The sequence below is a fragment of the Hippoglossus stenolepis genome, chromosome 8 (assembly GCF_022539355.2).
Source record: "Hippoglossus stenolepis isolate QCI-W04-F060 chromosome 8, HSTE1.2, whole genome shotgun sequence".
NCBI classification, from domain to species: Eukaryota; Metazoa; Chordata; class Actinopteri; order Pleuronectiformes; family Pleuronectidae; genus Hippoglossus; species Hippoglossus stenolepis.
The window spans coordinates 16,287,439-16,306,857 of NC_061490.1; the positions used below are offsets into that span (position 1 = coordinate 16,287,439).

A 19,419-nucleotide genomic window follows, 5' to 3' on the forward strand; every position below is an offset into this window, starting at 1 on the left:
AGTTGGCTCTGAAACTGATAAAGCATTATGCACGACGTGGGAGTGCATGTTTATGTGCCATTTTGTGTGTACATGGGTGTGCGTGTGAGCCTGTGTGTGTGTTGCGTTTAATGATCTTTTTTGATGGCCCTGTGTAGCGGATATTGAGATGGATGGTCCATATGCTCTTTATGGCCCATGCATATTTCATATTCCAGCAGCAAACCAGAGCAGAGCAGGCATTGCTTATACGGCCAGGATGTTGCACTGGGACGTGGGCTGACTTTATGAGAGCTCATATTCACATCCCACTGTTTTGTCCCGTTTGAATAAATACCCAAGTACGAATAAATACAATAACTCTTATAATACTTCAGAAACACACCTACATATCCATAAAGCTTAATGTCAGCCATAGACTATCAAATCTTTAATGGACCCTCGTGGCCGCCCACCGTATGATTCACTGCAGTTGTCACTGCTTCATGTCTGCATGTCACTCAAAGGACGGTGCTCAGTGGAAGTAATAAGCTGTGGTGGATCCATATGAATACAGGCAAACTTCCTTACTTTTCATTCCCATTTATAGAAAAGAATAGCGAATTCAAGCCATTCGTTTTTTAATATCCTGTTCTTTTTGGAGAATCGCCCACAGAACCCGATGTCCTTCTATGCTTCCGGCAGCAGCACAGGTTGCTTTTTGGAGTAAAAGATGAGATCTCAATGGTTAAATTAATAGAAGAAGAATAAGAAGAGCGAGACCTACGGAACCTGCAGGGGGAAACAACAGGAAGCACTGATCGGTTAGTGTGGAAGATGTAGCCAACATAATAAAAAATAATGGAGGTCGATGTGTACCACTTACCTCTTAAACTAGAATGGCACTCAGTAGAGCTCATAGCTCCACCAAGGCCCAACAGTCTCCTTAAATTCACATCCGTCATGTTCGTATATGGACATAGTTCTCAAACTATTAGAGATACATGTAAACTGCTGACTCCTCACTAAATCCACATTATCGCAGCTACACACGGGTGGTAGTTACAGGTTTGTAGCCCTATTTGTTACCGTATGTGTTTTGTCCAACCATTTGGACAAAACACATTTTTATCCGCGAGATCCAGATTTTTATTTGGATTCACACCAAATTGCGCACACACTTATATCAGTCCCCTTTTATATGCCGGATTTTCATCAAGTTCCATGAATAATTCCCTGGGAAATTAAGGAATCTGAGCTGGGGGGTTTTCTTGGCTCATGTCCCATCCTTCCATCGAGTTTTGTGTCAATCCGTTGAGTATTTGTGTGTTATCCTGCCGACAAAAAAAACAAATACACAAAGGGACAGTGGTGAAAACACAACCTCCTTGGTGGAGGTAATTAAAGCAGTAAGTCACAGCAAAGCTGCAGCGTGTGTAGAGACACGTGTAGTTCGCCCACACACCAACACAGACCAGAAAAAAATCATTTATCAGCTTTGGTGAAATTACTTTTTCAAGTCTGTGATATTGTCTGTTAGAAGTCACTTGTCATTTCATCTATTCACAAATTTGCGTAGGACGTGGACACATGTTGACGTGTTTGTGATCGTCTTTTGTGCAGCTTGCAAACAAAGGAAGATCTGTAACTTCATATCTGGACATCTGGATGAGCAGGAAGATGTTATTCCTGATATTTTTATTTACTACATGCGCCACACACACACACACACTCTCAAGGTCCACATGAATGCACATTTTACTGACTGTCATATGATGATGGACAGGTTGCCACCACACAGAGAAGCATATTGACTTTGAGTGAGAAAGGGAGAGAAAGTGAGAGGGAAAGAGAGAGGGAGGGCAGGAACAAACAGATTGACAAGCCAGCAGAGGAGGACTGAAAGGGAGGGAGAGGTGCCGTCGGAGGAGGAGGAGTGCGAGGACGTCAAAAAGATTGAACCTGAAATGAAAAATTGAACAAGAGACAGATGGAAGGACACTGATAAGAATGGAGAGACAGAGGAGGAGAGGACGGCAGAGCAAGCTGATACTGAGGGGAGAGAGAGAGAGAGAGAGAGGGAAACAGGAGAGGGATGTTGCACTGATAGACTGTCAAGTCTGACAGAGTCGGCTCATGTTCAGTGGAGAGAGTCGGCCACATCATAGAGCACTGACACCGACACTCACAAACAAACAGATACTGAGGCTTGTGAAATCAGCTGGATTCTGATCTTAATGTGGGGAATCACATTTTCCTCAGCTACACATCAGTTCATCTACTTTTTAGCTGCCTCTGCCACGAAGCAACATGTGTCCTGTTGTCGTCTGTCCACAAGCTAAACATGTGTCTTTGCCAATGTCATCAGTGTTCGGCTCTATTTTCTTGTTACTATCGTTTGTATCGAGCTTTGCAGGGTTGTAGGAGTCTGACAGGTAATTTAGTGAGTGTGAGGGGGGACATCCTGCAGCAGAGCCCAGGGTTGACTGGTGATATTTTCAGGCCTGCTTATGTCGGAGGAAAGACGGATTGAATATAGTGAAGCAGAGTTTACAGTTGGATGTGCAGCAGCAGCCCCACCGCGCACTCGGCTATTGAGAAAATACTGCACAGAGTCAAAGTTTCCATTCTGAGTGGATCACCACTTCTGAGCCTGTGTTTTGGATTTTATGAGTTCAAATCTGGCATCGATAAAGTTTTGGCTCATTCATCACCCAGCACAACCTCCTGCCACCGAGGAAGGTCTCAGCGCTGAAACATCCGCGCTCCGCTCGTCTTTTGTGTCCCGCTTTGATTAAGAGTAAAAATAGAAAACGGTTGAATTGAAGTGAGTCTGAATATTGTTTTTTTCTTTTTGAATGCACAGGGTTTTCTTCTTTCATTGTTTCACTCCAGTGATTTTATACAGCAAAATTATTTCCCTAAATGGGTAATTGAGCATGTGTCTCAATCTGCCTGCTTTAATTTCAGGCCTTTGTGACCCAGTGTATGTGAATACATTTAATTAATTCCCCTCGTCACAGTGCATTAACAGAAAATCCATAATGCTTGAAATGTTAGAGCTCAATGTCATCTTCTATCTGACAAGAATACTTAGATTAAACACTCAAAGACTTAAGGCTGGAGCCTGCTTGTCTCAGCAAGTGTACAGTTTCTCTCTCTCTCTCTCTCTCTCTCTCTCTCTCTCTCTCTCTCTCTCTCTCTCTCTCTCTCTCTCTCTCTCTCTCTGTGTGTGTCCCCATCGGTCTTTGCCTGAGATAAACAGAACTTGTGCTTGCTCTGTTCTTGGCCTTGTTGCACGGTGTGTTTTGTCTCTGTAGCCGTTTTCAGATATGAAAGCAGGAAAATTGGGTCCAAATATTTTCTGGAGTTTGCCTCTCACATATGAAGAACGCAGCATGGGATTCTCCGGGTCAGGCACCTTGTCAACAACAGGGAAATGTCCAGAACATTCAGGCGAGGATGGCTGGAGCATGCAGGAGGCGGGGACATGATGTTTACAGTGTTTGTGTTTACAGCCCATCGACACAGGCATTGGCCCCCATCGTAAAAAAGCTCTCAAATCTCGTTGTCATTCCAAATTGACGTCTTCGCCTGCATCTTTTACGTATGAATGTGTGACTCCACTTATTCGTCCTGAGCTATTTGTTTTGCATCGGTCATCGGTTAGAAATGTCATGTCACCTACTTGCTGTGATTTTTTTTTTTCCCAAAATTTTCCTGCTGTATTTTGGCATTTTCCAGAAATTCTACTTGGAGGCGGGCAGGAAAAGTTTCGGAGCAATTGACTTATTTATACTGTTTGCGTCCTCTGGGAAATTTCTGAAAAATATCCAGACTTCAGTGCATTACGTCAGAAAGCAGCAGGTTGGAGAGATCCATTCAAGGCAGCTACAACTTCTCTCTTGTCTCCTGGTCAGTTGATATCAACTTTATTTAACAATATAAAGCAAACTAACGGAGGTAACAGTGTCTAAACTTTAATAAAATGTTCAAGTCCTTCACCTTTGAATGTCCACTCTAGTCACAGTCCTCCTGATCCGGCTTCTCGTACAGTACACCACCTATTTAAATTGTGCCTGTCGCCCTTAGTAACGCACCCCCACTCTCCCCGTTCTGTTCCTAGCCTTTTATTCTCTGTGCAGCCACACTGGGCTGTAACAAAACAAAGAAAAAATGATCCTGAAAATGCTGCAAAGCAGAGTTAGCCACAGTAATAGCCGATGATTAGTTATAATGTGGAATCGTAATAAGTGGTACTTAATTAGCCATTAGTGAGACAGGGGAGAGATGGTGGATAAAAGGGGGAATAGATGGGTTTTCGCACAAAGCAATGAACCCCTGTAGCCCCCCCCCCCCTTTTTTTTTTGTTACAATAGCTGCGCAGCTAAAGCTTCTTCTGTCGCCATGGAGACTAATGTTGAAAGCCAGCTGTGGTTTTGTTTTGGGAGCCCATTAGGCCGCAGCTCAGTTGGCTCTGCTCGCCGTCTCGCTTTTCTTTCTGGCTTTGCCTCCCTGGACTTTCAATGGCGAAGAATTTCCTATCCGTGTTTAACTTGTCACTGATATTGGACATGGGTCAAATAATGGTTGCAAATCATCCTGAGCCTTTGTTTTACTCTTTCGAGTTCTTCTTAGGGGATCATTTTCCTTACATTAGCGAAGTCGGCCACACACACACACGCGCGCACACCCAAAATACACACGCACTGTTGGCTGCAGCACTGAAGAGAAGCAAAGTGAAGTTTCAATAGTTTCCTTTAGCGGCGAATATCTTTTATATGGCAGACCCCACCCACCTCGCAGTTCAAGTAGGTTAAAACGAGCACATGCAGATAAAGAATCATTTGCAAATACTATCTAACCCAGGTCGGCGTGATGGATGGCGCCACTTCTCATTCTGCATCGTCCCTCTGCCTGGCGAGCAGCGTTTCTTTGCCCGGACCTCAGAGATCTGAGTAATGTTGTTGTTCGCTCCGAGAACAGTTTATACGAGCGCACGGAGCCCTTTGTCCCCGCAGCCCTGATACCCAAGCCTCCAGACCCTGACCCAAACACATCAGTCAGCGGGACGAGGGTGCCATGTGACCCGGGCCAGGAAGTGGGCTGAGGAAGGCAGGGAGAAATCATTGTTATGCAGCAGATTGATCAGGTTTCACTGGACGCCGCCAAACTATCAATCAGCAGGACTGTGTGTGTGTGTGTGTGTGTGTGTGTGTGTGTGTGTGTGTGTGTGTGTGTGTGTGTGTGTGTGTGTGTGTGTGTGTGTGTGTGTGTGTGTGTGTGTGTGTGTGTGTGTGTGCATGCGTTATTCTCTGTGGTTGTCACACAGGCAGGGTCAGGGCCAGTGTTGTGTGTTTGGGGCAGCGAATACAAGAATCAATAGCTGGGTCAGAGGGTAATGTCTCGCTGAGTGCTGAGTCTATACACAGCCATCAGACAGGATCACTATCAATCATGGGAGAGCTTAGGGAACATACACTCGCTTTCTCTTCTCCATCTTGCCTCCGCTGGCCCAGTGTCTGATGGGATCAGTGTTGCTCGTGTAAGGGCTTTGGGCACAGAGACAGAGGGAGATGCGAGGGAACGGAGGGATAGAGCGAGCGGCCCTGGCTGGAGTGATGGGAGCAGAGTGATGGAACAAGGAGGAGCGATTGGTTGGTTTTGGCAGAAAAGTGGTGAATGACGCTTGGGCGTGTGAGGAATAGAAGAAGTGGACAAACTCCTTGGGGCAGAAAATAGGCCATGTGGGTGGGATGCTGCTGACGATAAATTAGAGTTGAAGACAAAATCAATAGACACGTAAATTAAGGTAAAGACTGCAAGTGGTGGACTCGTTCACAGCTTAAACAACATTTTTCTTAATCGAAGTGTTGTGTCTCTCCTCCTTCCTGTTCTCGTCGTTCATTCTTTCATCTGCCCACATCTCTGATCTCCACTGCCTCCTTTTTTTTTTTTCTCCGTCTGCTTCCTCTGCACATGTTCCGGCCTCGGCTTTCGACATCTGCCGTTTCTCGCAGTTGTTCATTTTCTTCTCTTCGCGTCCAGCCATCTCTTTCAAACCCACAAAAGATAGCACGCGTGATTGATCGCAAAAACACACATGTGCAGGAGAACACGCTCGTTGTATCCGTGCATAATGGCACGGGAGCGTGTCTGTTGAACGCTGCTCTTTGTGAAAGCAAGACAGCTCGGTTCAAAGGGCTAATAACGCCTGCCATTAGGTTTGGTGCTGCTCGAACACTCTCTCTCACACACTACATGGCCAATATCCACGGGCAGAGAGAAAGGGAGAGGATGATGGATGGAGGAAGGAGGAAGGAGCAGAGGAGGGGAAATAGAGTGTTTAAGAGCATGATAGAGAAGTGAGAGGAGCAGAGAAATGAGGCAAACAAGGGGGAAGAGGGAAGAAAAGAGGGGAGATGCAGAAAGACAGATTTGGAGAATGCTGATTGTGTGTGTGTGTGTGTGTGTGTGTGTGTGTGTGTGTGTGAGTGAGAGTGAGGCCTGTACGCTGTAAAACTTTGATCAATTACCAATGATGAGGCATCACTTCGCAGGCAGGGCAGTGTGTGTGTGCATTTGCGTGTGCGTGTGTGTGGCGGCCTTGAGAGAAGGCAGCATATTCCAGTCTGTTGGACACACTCTAGACAGGTATTGATTTCAATGGGGAGAATTTAGAACCTACTCGACCACTAAACACCCCTCCCACACACACAAATACACTCACCTGCAGACACATGCATGTTCCTGCTGAAGTCCAGAGGGACGTGATGGAGGGACAGACAGAGGTAGAGAACAAAGAGACGAGCTGTGAACGGAGAAAGGTGGTACTCGCTGGTCACGCCTATCAAACGCTTCAATTTCATCCAATATGGAATTAGATTGCATCACAAAGGGGCACATACACATGCTCTTTTAATCTCTTGTCTGCATGATTTATCTTTTCGCAAACTTAGAAACAGCGTACAAGGGAAAAGATGCAGGTAGTGGAGATAAAACAGAGAAAGTCAGAGCAGAGGATTTACAAAGGAGAGGATTCAGTAGGAAAGACGTGTGTGTGTGTGTGTGTGTGTGTGTGTGTGTGTGTGTGTGTGTGTGTGTGTGTGTGTGTGTGTGTGTGTGTGTGTGTGTGTGTGTGTGTGTGTGTGTGTGTGTGTGTGTGTGTGTGTGTGTGTGTGTGTGTGTGTGTGAGAGACGAGGACCTCAGTCATGCTACAGGTCTATGGGAGTCTCCATTCAGTGGGGGAGCCATTCAATTATAACCTGCGCTCCGCCGGCTGATAGGAGTCCTCCCGCAACAATGTTAGCATCTCTGTCTCGAGCCAAGATGGGATTAAGAATTCCGGCCTCAGGAGGCAGCGTGGCGTTTTAAGTCCTGATTGGCAATCACTTGTAACACCCCTGTTTTCATTTGTAACCCTGCTGGACAGGTATTAATCCAACACAACCTCGTAACCTTCAGAAGTGCCTCCTTTGATTTCTTTAACCTTGATTTATCTGCACGTGTGTCTTTCGCAGTCTGCTGATGCTCACGGTGACACACGCGTTCACCTCGGCAGGTTCTTATCATCACTAAGGAGCTAGAGTTAGAAAGAACGACAAACCTGGACCCCCAAATTATCAATTTGTCTTTTAATGGTCTGTTTTCAAGTCTTAAGGCTTTTTAATCTTACAAAGCTCTGTGAGAGTCCAAAAAAATGTTTCATGAATCGTAAGTAGACACAAAAGGGGCAAAAATGCCAATATTCAATATATCATCAACATATTCAACATATATCAGAATTTATCCATAAAATAAACAAGACTTCAACATTTATAGTAGACATATATATGGAATCGCTTTGACGCTCGTTCACATATAAAAAGGTTGTTTACACTGAAACGTCATATCAAACACAAATCAAGTTTGACAGCGTGTGGGTATTTTCTACTTTTATTCAAACTCTGTTGCTGAGGCACCTGCGAGTGTTAAGGTGGTGTTATTTGACAAAAATGTGATATTTGAATATTGTTTTAAAGGAGTAGCTACATTAATTTATTGTTTTTTTGAGGCAACAGATTGCAAAAGCTAAAAATAGCATGTACAATATATGGTATATGGTAAATGTACTAATAATAGACTATTTATATAGCATTTTTCCAGTCTTATCAAACACTCAAAGTTCTTTACAGTAAAAGTAACCAGTGACTTTCTGGTTAGTGGACGACCCTCCACATTGACATTGGCTCCCTTGTGGGATGAAGGTGATGAACATCAGAAATAGCTGTAAACTTCCCAAAGATCAAACAAATCCAGCAGCAGACCTTGACAATTCAAAATGTCTGTTGTCAGGAGAAGTTGTAGTAACATCACCTACTGCTTCATTCTAATCCAGTGTTAAAAGAGGCTCATTAATAAATCAATAACCTGTGTGACCTCAGTTTATGCATCAAAAAATAAATAGTTTTTAATAAGAACAAGTTCAATCATGGTATTAAGACATTGAGCCTCGTCGAGTCTCCCTCCTCGACTCTTAGTGTGCTTCCTTAAACCTTTCTTTCTGGTTTCCATGGCAATGTGCAAGGTCACTAATGAGATGATTTAATAATTCTGCTGTAAAAGGGACGCTCCTCTGTATTTGCTGACCTGTAATGGGGAAAGGGTTTAATAATGCTACGTGCAAAAATGGCCTTAATAGGTAACAGAAGCACCTGAGAATATCTTGCGAGCTTTCACACCAGCCGCCCTCTACAGTTCTGATACAGAAGATTCTCCCGGAGAAAGTGCGACCTCCTTTTTTCAGGGCGTCTTGTACATATTTATCACAGATGATGGCATGACACAATGTGGAGAAAGGTCTGCACACGTTAGACTGAAACCACTTTCAGACATGAGTGTTTTTCACGAATAAAGAGCGGAGCAGGGGATCGTCGAGGTCAGACGCTTTCACCACAAGAGAAAAAGATCTGGATCGTTCAGGCGAGGGAGATGTGGGAGGCAGAACGTGACGTGTAACTTCCTCTTCTGAAATCCCATGTTTTTGTTTACAGCACTTGGACACCAACAAAGGCCTTTAGAAATAGATAAAGAATAGAAAGCCTCTATTGTCAGTGTACAAGAGGGAGCAGCACAGACATTTACAGGTGCTACTTCTGAAATACCGTGAAAATTAAGAAAAAATTAAGTTTAAAGTTGAAATTCCGAACAAAAGAAACAAGATTTAATGAGCCATTCGCAGTTTCACTGTACCGGCCGTGTGTACTTAGACTTGCATGGCTTAATCTTTGAGACAAGCATATGGTTACCGATTTGTTCTTGCACATAAGAATATTGAACTCGAAAATTATGCGATTAGACATAGAAATAAACACAACATCATCAAAAGCTCTTGAATCTGGTTGTACTTCCAAGATCTTTGTCAGCTTCTCACGTGTATGGCACCTTTTTTTAGTTTGACGTCCGTTGAGGTTTAGAAGCATCAACACCCACCGCTCGCCCGCTGTGAATTTTCCGCAAATTTTCCAGCTCTATTCTCACATAGTCTCACTGGGATGTTTTACCTGGGGGGGCGGCTCCTGAAAATATCCAGAGCAGCTGACTGGGACGCTTGCGTTGTCACACACGGGCCCTTACGGATAATTTCAGGAAAATGTATCTGAAAGCAGCTGAAGTAAGCATGTTGACCATTGTGCTCTCTTTGTAGTTTCAGTATGAATAAATCAATACCAACTATAACTTCTGTAACTTCTGCGTCCGAAATCTTTTGAGCTCATGGTCACAGCTCCTCCTTTTACAAAATCCACCATCTCACCAACAGAGAACTAAAGGAATGATTGCTGTTACTGTCAAAGTGTTTTATTTAGACGCCGCTCCGACAGGCCAGCCAGATAATAGTGAGGCGGGGGGTAACTGTGGCATTATGTTGCATACAGCTGATTTATATAGGCTACATACTCTCTCCCTGTGTCTCTTGCTCTCTCTCCCTCCCTCGCCCTCTCTGATGTGATTTTATAGTAGTGACATTGATCCCTGCCCACTTTGATCTTGCTCTTAGCTGTTGCTTCTTCTTCGCTGCCCCAGCCCCCCCCCCCACCCGCTTTCACCCTCCACTCCCTGGTGGCCCGACTCTGCAGCTTTTAACCCTGACTACCCCTCATCTCATCCTATAAATCCTCCCATCGTTTTTCCTCCCATCGCTCCAGCGCTACATCCCGCTGCTGGATCCGTGGCGTTCGCTTGCCCTCGGTCAGCTGCTGCTCGGCTGCTCGGAGTTGTGTTGCTGATGAAACGTCCCGCTCCATCTCTCAGCTCCGGCTTCCAGCAGCTTCAACTAAAGCAGGCATCAGTTATGAAGGAGGAAATGAGTGGTAATTCCACAGAATAGGGAAGGAAGGAGTCGGAGGAGAGCAGAGGACAGCAGCACGCCGTGACTTCTCATAAGCTGCTCCACCCGCTTTCTATATTGAATTTTCAGGCAGCATTAACTCCGATATCATAAAGGGGAATAAAAAAGAAAAATTCTCTTTGGCAAATACATTTTTGAATCACAGAATGTTGTGCATCCTCTTTTGTCTTGAAACACACTGAAGGAATATTGTGATCGAGCTGGTTTGAGGAGCTGTCACCCCAAGTTTCCACGAAGGAGAAGTTCACATTCCCAACAGGCAGTTTAAATGATGAACATAAACACTTTTCCTTTTAGTAGATGATTTCATATATTTTGCATAAAAACCGTTGGAAGTAATATTCATACAAACGTGCATGTGAGCTGAAAACACACCCCTCCCTTGAAATGCAATCCAGTGCAATCTGTGCAATTAATTAAGTTAAATTAATTAGAAAATAGTTTTTGTTGAGACTAGCACATTAGTTGAGTTTTCTGGAATATGTTGTGACTGTGGTGTTGAATTGAGCTGCATAATGTTTTTTAAACGTATTATATGTAGGAGAAATTTTGCAATCCAGTAAAACAAATTAAAAAACAACAAGCTCAGACTTACAGCAAATGAGAATCAACTCTCACACATGCATTCTAAATTTACAGTAGAAATAGGGATCAGTCTCAAATCTCCTCATCCGTGTTGTCACTGATACTGAGAAATACACTCTGGATTATACAAAGCACCAGTTTGAATCTGTGTATCTCACTTGGTCAAACTGATCCAAGTTTTTTTTTTCTCTATCCATTCATTCTTAACTTAAAGTGAATAAATCCATTTGCATCATTTTTCTGTTCTGTTTATTTTATTTCTGGCTTCTCTCAGTACAATGTAACGCATATAAAACACAACTTGGTCAACAGACACAGATGAAAATCATGACTTGTAGTTTAAACCCTTCCTTATACCCAGAGCCATAGTTTGTAGCCACTCCTGTCTTTTTGCACAAGGCCTGCGAAATGTTCTTGTGGGCCAGGGGACGTCACATGACAGCGCTGTGGCCAAAATAACAGCCCAGCCGAGGGTTGGACTTGACGGCCTGTCTGAAACACAGATTTATTTTAGTTTCTGCCCCGTTTACCTGTAAAAACCTCTGTGCAGAGTTTAATGCAAAGCTGTAGGTGCAATGAAGGAGCATTTGGTTTGATGCAACTTCCTGGACGTGCAAAGTCATCGTCACGAAAGAGCCCGCAGAGCTGCGATTAAAAACAATACTTCAACTCACACATCTGATTTTCTGATTCTCCACAGCCCAGAAGCTTCAGTATGTTGTTGGCTTTGATTGATTATCGTAACAGTCAAGGATTCTGATTCCACTTTTACACAAGAGTGGATTTGCTGTTTAACTCCCATTTTTTGAATACTCATTCTTTTGTTGTGTTTTGTGTTTGGATTTCTCCATCAGAGACACACCTCGTCAATATGTCACGCTGTCAGATATAAAAGCCTGACGGAAAAAAAGTGACAGGCTTTGATGTCACACACACACACACATGCTTGTTCGCAGACACAAACCAAAGCAGGTGCACACGTACACAAACAATAGACACATGCACAGTGGGAATCCTGGAGCCAGCTTTTATCTTTGAGAAGTCATTTGCTTTCAGATTACTCAAGAGTTGCCCTCCCCTTCATTTTTCTCTCTTTCTTTTTCCCCATTATCCCTTCATCTTGGAGAACGTGCTTTTCTTAGGTAGCGTAAAACTCCAAACGCCTTCTTTTCCTTGTCTGCTCCTCTACTCTATTTGCATTCACCACTCCCTGGTGGAACTCATCCCTCGTTTTCTTTCACTCTCAATCTCTGTTGCGTTCACTATAAACATTGTTTCTTCGTAGCCTTTTACAATTGTTTTTCTACCACCAAGACGGCGAGAAGTAAATCTGCTCTGCAGGCGAGTAAATGATGCAATGAGAGGAGAGTGGAGGAGAGTGGAGGAGAGAGGAGGAGAGAGGAGGAGGAGAGGAGAGAGAGAATAAAGGATGTTGAACAATTAATCTTGCGTTCATGTTGCTCTGAAATAAAGTGAGCAGAGAAATGGAGAGCCGGGAGAAAAAAAAAAGAGGTTTTGAAGAGAGTGGTGAGAAATGATGGAGAGAGGGAGACATTGGGAACAGTGTTTCGATCTTCATTTAATAATTGAATAATAATCTCCCTGGAGACATGACCTAGAACTGGCAAAGAGGGAGAGGGGGAGCGTCAGGCTGAGGGCGACACACTGCTGCCCCCTTGTGATGATATGGTGTCACCGCTAGAACATTTGAGTGTGTGTGTGCGTGTGAGTGTGCGCACGTGCTCATCGACGTGTGTATGATTTACAACTGCAACCTGTCTCTGTCACACAGATATGGGCCTGTGTCCGTGATGGGGAGAGAAAGAGGGCTTTTGGATGTCAGGAAAGCATCTATTTCACTTTGTCACACACAAACTACACACACACACACACACATACAAACACACACACACATGCACTGGCAGACACAGAATCAGACCTTATCTTCCTGTCAGGACGAGTCTTTTTTAGGGCTGACACTGATATATGAGCTTTGGCGGAGGGAGAAACGTGGCCAGGACGTTGACGGCTGACGTGAGCGCAACGTTGCACTCAGGTTGATGTACGAGCGTGGGGGTTAGGGGACAATGCTACACTGATACCAGGCGAAGGAGCTGTGGCCCTGGGGCCTTGAGCCCATACTGAAGAGTCAGCTCCGCATTCTCTGCATGCAGCAGCCCTGCAGCCACAAATACACACACACACACACACACTCACCTGCTGTGTTTTATTAATAACTTGATAAAACTCAAACAAATATCTGTTTGACCCTGGGTGCACATTCAAGCAGAAAGAATCTGAAACACATTGTTGAGTAGTGTGTGTGTGTGTGTGTGTGTGTGTGTGTGTGTGTGTGTGTGTGTGTGTGTGTGTGTGTGTGTGTGTGTGTGTGTGTGTGTGTGTGTGTGTGTGTGTGTGTGTAAAATATTAGCACCACAAATTAACTGGAAACGTGTGTGAAGTACTATCAACCTACTGAATTTTGTAATGATGTTGCTTTTACATTCTAATAAGGAAAAGGAAACTGTTGCAAACTAATTGTATTTTATTTAATTTCTTAAGTATCTGCTTCTTCTGTGTAATTATATTAATTCCAGCCTTGTCTTGTGTGTTTTCAGTTTGCGCAGGGAGGGCTACACAATGCAGGTGAACGTCAACGACTACCTGGACATCTACTGCCCTCATTATAACGACAGCCAGCGCATGGTCGGCACCGGAGAGCAGTACGTCCTCTACATGGTCAGTTACCGTGGCTACAGGAACTGCGACCCCCAGCTGGGCTTCAAGAGGTGGGAGTGTAACCGGCCTCACGCCCCCCACGCCCCCATCAAGTTTTCGGAGAAGTTCCAGCGCTACAGCGCCTTCTCGCTGGGCTACGAGTTCCACGTTGGACAGGAGTACTATTACATCTGTGAGTGGAACCAAACCAAGAGCTAATATCATGTCAATACATATTTATATTATGTGCTATTGTAATGTCTGTCCCCAGAACATAAATGGAAAATAACGATACAATATTGCCTGAAAATAACGATACAATGTTCTTGATCTTGAAGGAGGATATTGAGACTAGAGCTGTGATCTTCTGTATGTTAAACAGTTTATTGTATTTAATGTTAAATGTGTTTAACCCAGATAAACCAAAGTTTGTCGTGAGGGAATTTCTGGATAACAAATTGCTGCTTCACGTCTAATCATATCACCCTGCAGTCAGGCGGGCTCATCCATTATCACTACGCCATGTGCCAGTATGACACGCATAAAAAATTAACTCTGAGCTTCTCATAAAGCAACTTAAAAACAAACCTTTCATGCTAAAGACAAATGTCTCCTGCATTAAATTACTGTATAATGACTGATCTACTCATTTAACCTACATCACTTGATGGGAACTGTCTCCAGCAAGCAGTCGTTCTGCAGCACCACAATCAGAGAGAAGCAGAGAGCTCACTGCAAAGCCAGGCTTTCACATTGAAGAAAATAAATCTTAAAAAAAATAACTTCATAACAGTATGAGAATAAAGTGGTATAAAACGTTTTAAGTAGCAAAGACATCTTGAGTTCTCCTCCTTCTGGACCCCAAATCCTGAGAAACTGCGAAACCCCTTTGAATATCATGCAGATGTAACGACCGCAGTCGACCGAGAACCAAACCACAAAACATTTCTTCCTCCGCTAAAGAGGCAATTTCCTCCCAAGTCTGTGTTTTTCCTTCCTCAGAACAGGCACAGTTTCTTGCACAATCTTTTCAAAGTCTTGATACCTCCATGAGTCCTTGTGATAACATGGTGCTGATTAGCCTAAAGATTAGATCATTTGTTATTGGCTGATCGTCTGATATGCCCCCTGTAAAATGCCCCCTATTAACCTATGATATTCTCGAAACCACATTTATTTTCCCTTTAAGTGGCCTAAATACTGTGTTCTCAGGCTGTTAAAGCCAATGTCAACTCTATATTATAGAGCACATAAAACAGCAATCTGTAATATATCACAATACTAATGATGAAAATATTTCATACAAATAAAATAAAATCTGCTTGGATAAAAAGGTTCTCCACTCGAAAAGAAGGCCAAAGGGAAGAGATGAGTTTTTAACAATGATTTGAAGAACATTCAAATAACATTAAAAAGAAAATGTCCTGCTCAGTATTTTTCTTTTTTTCTCAAAAAACTGAGGGATCCATTTCAAGACTATTATGTTTTATGTTGAAAGAAAATCGATACCAGCAACATCTCAAAAATCAAGAATCAGTCGGGCTATGATATGTTCAGCCTGGTATATAATCTACGTTCAGATTCACCATGTGAATAAATCTGTCACTCACCAGGAAATCTGAGAATGTGTGTGTGTCTGCGTTGTGCTGCGTGTTCGACAGCTGCTCACGAGAAGCCCACCACTGAACAAACTGTTCACTCTACAACATCTGGGTTGTAGGGTCCAGTGTCCCCGAGGGAGAGGGAAACGAGTGTCATCTGAACAGAGTTAACCCTTTGCTCCGCTCTCACAGTCTCACAACCTGTATTCTATGTTCAATACTATCTCAGGATTTAAGGGAATCGCAGTTAAAACACTTGATGAGCTTAAAGCGGTGACTGCTGTTGGTCGCCATGGTCACGGGTGTTGTTGCGGCTGGGACAGAGGGAAAAAGTGACTCTTTGTGTCACGTTTTTGTCTGTGAACAATCACATGAATACAGCATGATGATGTTCAATTGTGCATTTTGCTTCACAGCCACGCCCACTCATCACCACGGCCGCAGCTGCCTGAGACTACGAGTGTACGTCTGCTGCTCCACGGGTACGTCTCTCGCTTGTGTGTGTGTGTGTGTGTGTGTGTGTGTGTGTGTGTGTGTGTGTGTGTGTGTGTGTGTGTGTGTGTGTGTGTGTGTGTGTGTGTGTGTGTGTGTGTGTGTGTGTGTGTGTGTGTGTGTGTGTGTGAGACCTGTAATGCCACGCTTGCACCCATCTGGGTACAGTCGCTCTAACCGTTGCCCTCCCCATCTGTCAGGCACCACCGGGGCTCCTACAAACCCACTCACACACACTTACACACACCGGCTGCATACAGATGCATATACAATCTAAATACAGTCTAAAAGAGGCAGAGCTATTAATACTCCTGCTGAGATTCCCCTGCAGCATTTTCCCTCACACAACAGAATCTCCTCGCCCCTTCGTTCTGTCTCTCTCTCCTTCCATGAGCGGCAGAAAGGAGCAGCTCCAGCTCCGAGGCCCTTGTCACTCCTCTCCTCTCCTCTCCTCCCTCCCTTGCTCCCTCTCTCCCTCGCTCCCTGTCAGAATCCATTTATTCCTGTGTGCGGTCAGTGGGTGGCTATGTATATGTAGTGTTAACCTCTCGCTCGCACTCCTGCCATCCTTCAATCTCTTGGCCCTCTCACACTCCACTCACACACACACACACACACACACACACACACACACACACACACACACACACACACACACACACACACACACACAGCACACACACACACACACGCACTATCTCTCACACACAGGCTTTGATCCCTGGCCTGTCCGGTCCTTTTAACTTCCACAGCCCTGTAGTGTTAACCTCTCCTCCCTCTTTCACCCGCCACCCCTCCATCTCCGTTGCTCTCTATCCCTTTTCACACACTGCCTCTGTTCAGTTTGATCTGCCTCCCCTCACCTTCCCTCTCGCTCCTCTCCCCCCTCCCTCTCTCACTTGCTTACTCGTTTATTCTCCGTCGCTCTTCCTCTCGGAGCTGCTGGTGATGTTATGGCCTGTCAGTCTGTCCGCTCTGGGGGATTTTTTTCTTTTCTTTTTTGAACCCTCACACCCTTGCCTCTCCGCTCTTTCACACGTTTCTCGTTCAAGATGTCAAGTTGGATGTAATTAAAATCCTTTAGGTTGGAGCAATGGTTTTAGCCTCTTGCTCCCTCACCCGCCCTCCTTTTCTGTCTCACTCACTTATTTCTCTCTCTCTCTCTTTCAGCCTCTGACGTGGACGATGAGCCAGAGCCCACAGAACCAGACTACACACTTAGACCAGGACTAAAAATTGATGATATTGGTGAGTCATACGCACACTCACTTAAACTTATGCACACATGAGTAACTTGAGTGAGTGTGGATCCGTCCGGCTCGTCTGGATTTCACAAAAACAAAGCCAGACTTGTGTTTGTCGTTCAGATCATCCGTCTCAAAGCGTAGAAATCGAATGATTCACTATTTTTAAGCTGGCCCATTGAAATCATTTTTTCTTTTTGTTTTATTATCCACAAATCCCACAGAAGAATTCTCCAACCGCCCCTCCTTGTCTTTGTCACACAGCCCCAAAGCCCATTAGTTTCTTCTAAAGATGAAGTAAAAGTAAAACTTTTAAATCTGCGATTTAATGTTTCTTTTTCTAAATCACTCATTAAAAAAAGGAGCTAACGGTTAATTTGTTATGGGAATGTTTTCAGCTGGGGATTAATCCACATTGGTTTTAAGCCTCTGTTCCCATATTCATTGTATTAAAGGAGAATATCACCCAATGCCCATGGAACATTAAATTTGGTCATTCATTAATTATTTAATGGCTCCAGATAAAATATGATAAGTAATAATTATCTTAATTGATCCCCTGTCGAAAAAATTCAACTCTACAGAAAATAACAATTATCTATAATATACACAACATGAAAGGTAAATAATGTATTTGCATCTTTAACCAATCATCAAATCTTTATATCATGATCACTGTCCTTTACTGCCTTGTCTTTGATTTGTGATTTGATTTTGTTTGCTGCTGGTTTCTGCAGAGCCTCCTCTCAGGCTGCAGGCAGCTCCGATCATCATTGCCAATCATGTAGTCAGGATAGCCCATAGCGTGACAGGCAAGAGCAAGGCCAGCAGAATTGTTTTCCTCCACCAAGGAGGTTATGTTTTCACCCCAACAACTGAACGGATTTCCAGGAAGGATGTGGTATGGGTCAGGGAAAAAACAAGTTCAAATCTGGTTCGGATCCAGATCTTTTCACTTTCACATTACCTTTTGTTTTTCAACATTTTTGCTGATTTCTCAGGAAAAAAAAATCATAAATCTTGATAAAATAAATCGGGCACATTCAGGGAACTGGTATTTGCGAGTGTGTGCAATGTGGTGCAGCTTGATTAAATTGAAGGGGACTGTTGGGCCTTGTTGGGATCACTTGCTAAGTGCTTGTTGTTTGTCCTTATGTTGCTGTCGTCCGGAAAACACAACTGCTGCTATCGTGAGGATAATCATACTGAATCTGCTCTGCCTGCATCTTTATGAGATTTGGCAGCGATTTAAGGGAGAAACTGAACAGTAAATCAATAAGTGACAGACTACAGGATGATCTTAGATGATCATGTGGTTGATTCTCAGTGTTATGACAACGCAGTGCAGCAGCACAAATAAACATGTACAGTTAGCTTGGCCTCAATCACCATCCTGTCACGGTGTCACGCTCTGTTCCAAGACTGTCAGAAAAATTTGCCTCAGTGTTGTTGTTAAAACATGTGCACGTGCACACCTGAGTGCATGTGCACACCTGAGTGCATGTGCACACCTGAGTGCATGTGCTTGTGCAGTAAATCAGTCTGTTCTCAGAACTGTCATAAGGAAACTCATCACTGGCTTCAGCGAATGGCTGGAGGTCCTATGAGTTTGTTGAGTTACCTCCCCCTCACTCTTTTTTTCTTTCTTCCCTCCATCGTTCTTTCATCTCGTTTCTCTCTCCCTCCATCTCCTTTCTCCTTGCACTCCTCATCCTCCCCCCTTTAATTCCCATCCTCCATTTTTCCTCCCAGAGCACAAGTAGGAACGCAGTGGAGGGGAAAGCCACTAAAACTCAGTTTATTCACCTTTTGATGTGTGAAATTGAGTTTTTGCCACTTTTAACACCTCTTTTTTTTCTAAATAATATACATTTTCAGGTGCTATAATTTTTGCATCAATGCTATCACAGTGATAAACAACTATTCTTAAAAAACAGAAATAATTAAATTTCAAAATTAGATTGTGTTTGAATGTTGATTAATGAGGATTTTTTTATGTGATAACCGATTTATAGGTAGTTTCCCATACTTTTGTTTGCCACTATATCACTGAGCGATGCATATTCTCATCACGTATACTCATCACTCACTCTATCCTTCCTCTACAGCAAATACTTGGAAACACTTGGAAAAAGCAAAGGATGCTCATTATAGTAACATAAAAGATACACTTGAACCCAAATCACGTGTAGAACACACCTAATTACAAGGTACATGAAAAGCACAGATCATTTCCACAGAAGAATAGATGTATTTAATGCACTCGAACAGATAAGGAGAACAGAATACATGCAAATACTGTTAATATTTAGCGAGCGTCTGACACAATAGCCGAGCACAAATCACCGCAGCTCCTGTGGGTCATTTTCACCTGTAGTGCTGTGTTGCCAATTAAATTAATTGGATAACCCGAGTGGTGCGGGAGGAAGTGAG

The 19,419-nt window shown here is 43.7% G+C and overlaps 1 protein-coding gene across 1 annotated transcript in view; it reads left to right on the forward strand.

The window, feature by feature from the left end:
- Window positions 1-19,419, forward strand: part of efna3b (ephrin-A3b) — a 60,438-nt gene that overhangs the window by 34,066 nt on the left and 6,953 nt on the right. The window contains exons 3-5 of the mRNA XM_035164704.2: window positions 13,550-13,842; window positions 15,667-15,732; window positions 16,913-16,990. Coding sequence (XP_035020595.1) covers window positions 13,550-13,842; window positions 15,667-15,732; window positions 16,913-16,990 — 437 coding nt within the window. The remainder of the gene's footprint in view (window positions 1-13,549; window positions 13,843-15,666; window positions 15,733-16,912; window positions 16,991-19,419) is intronic.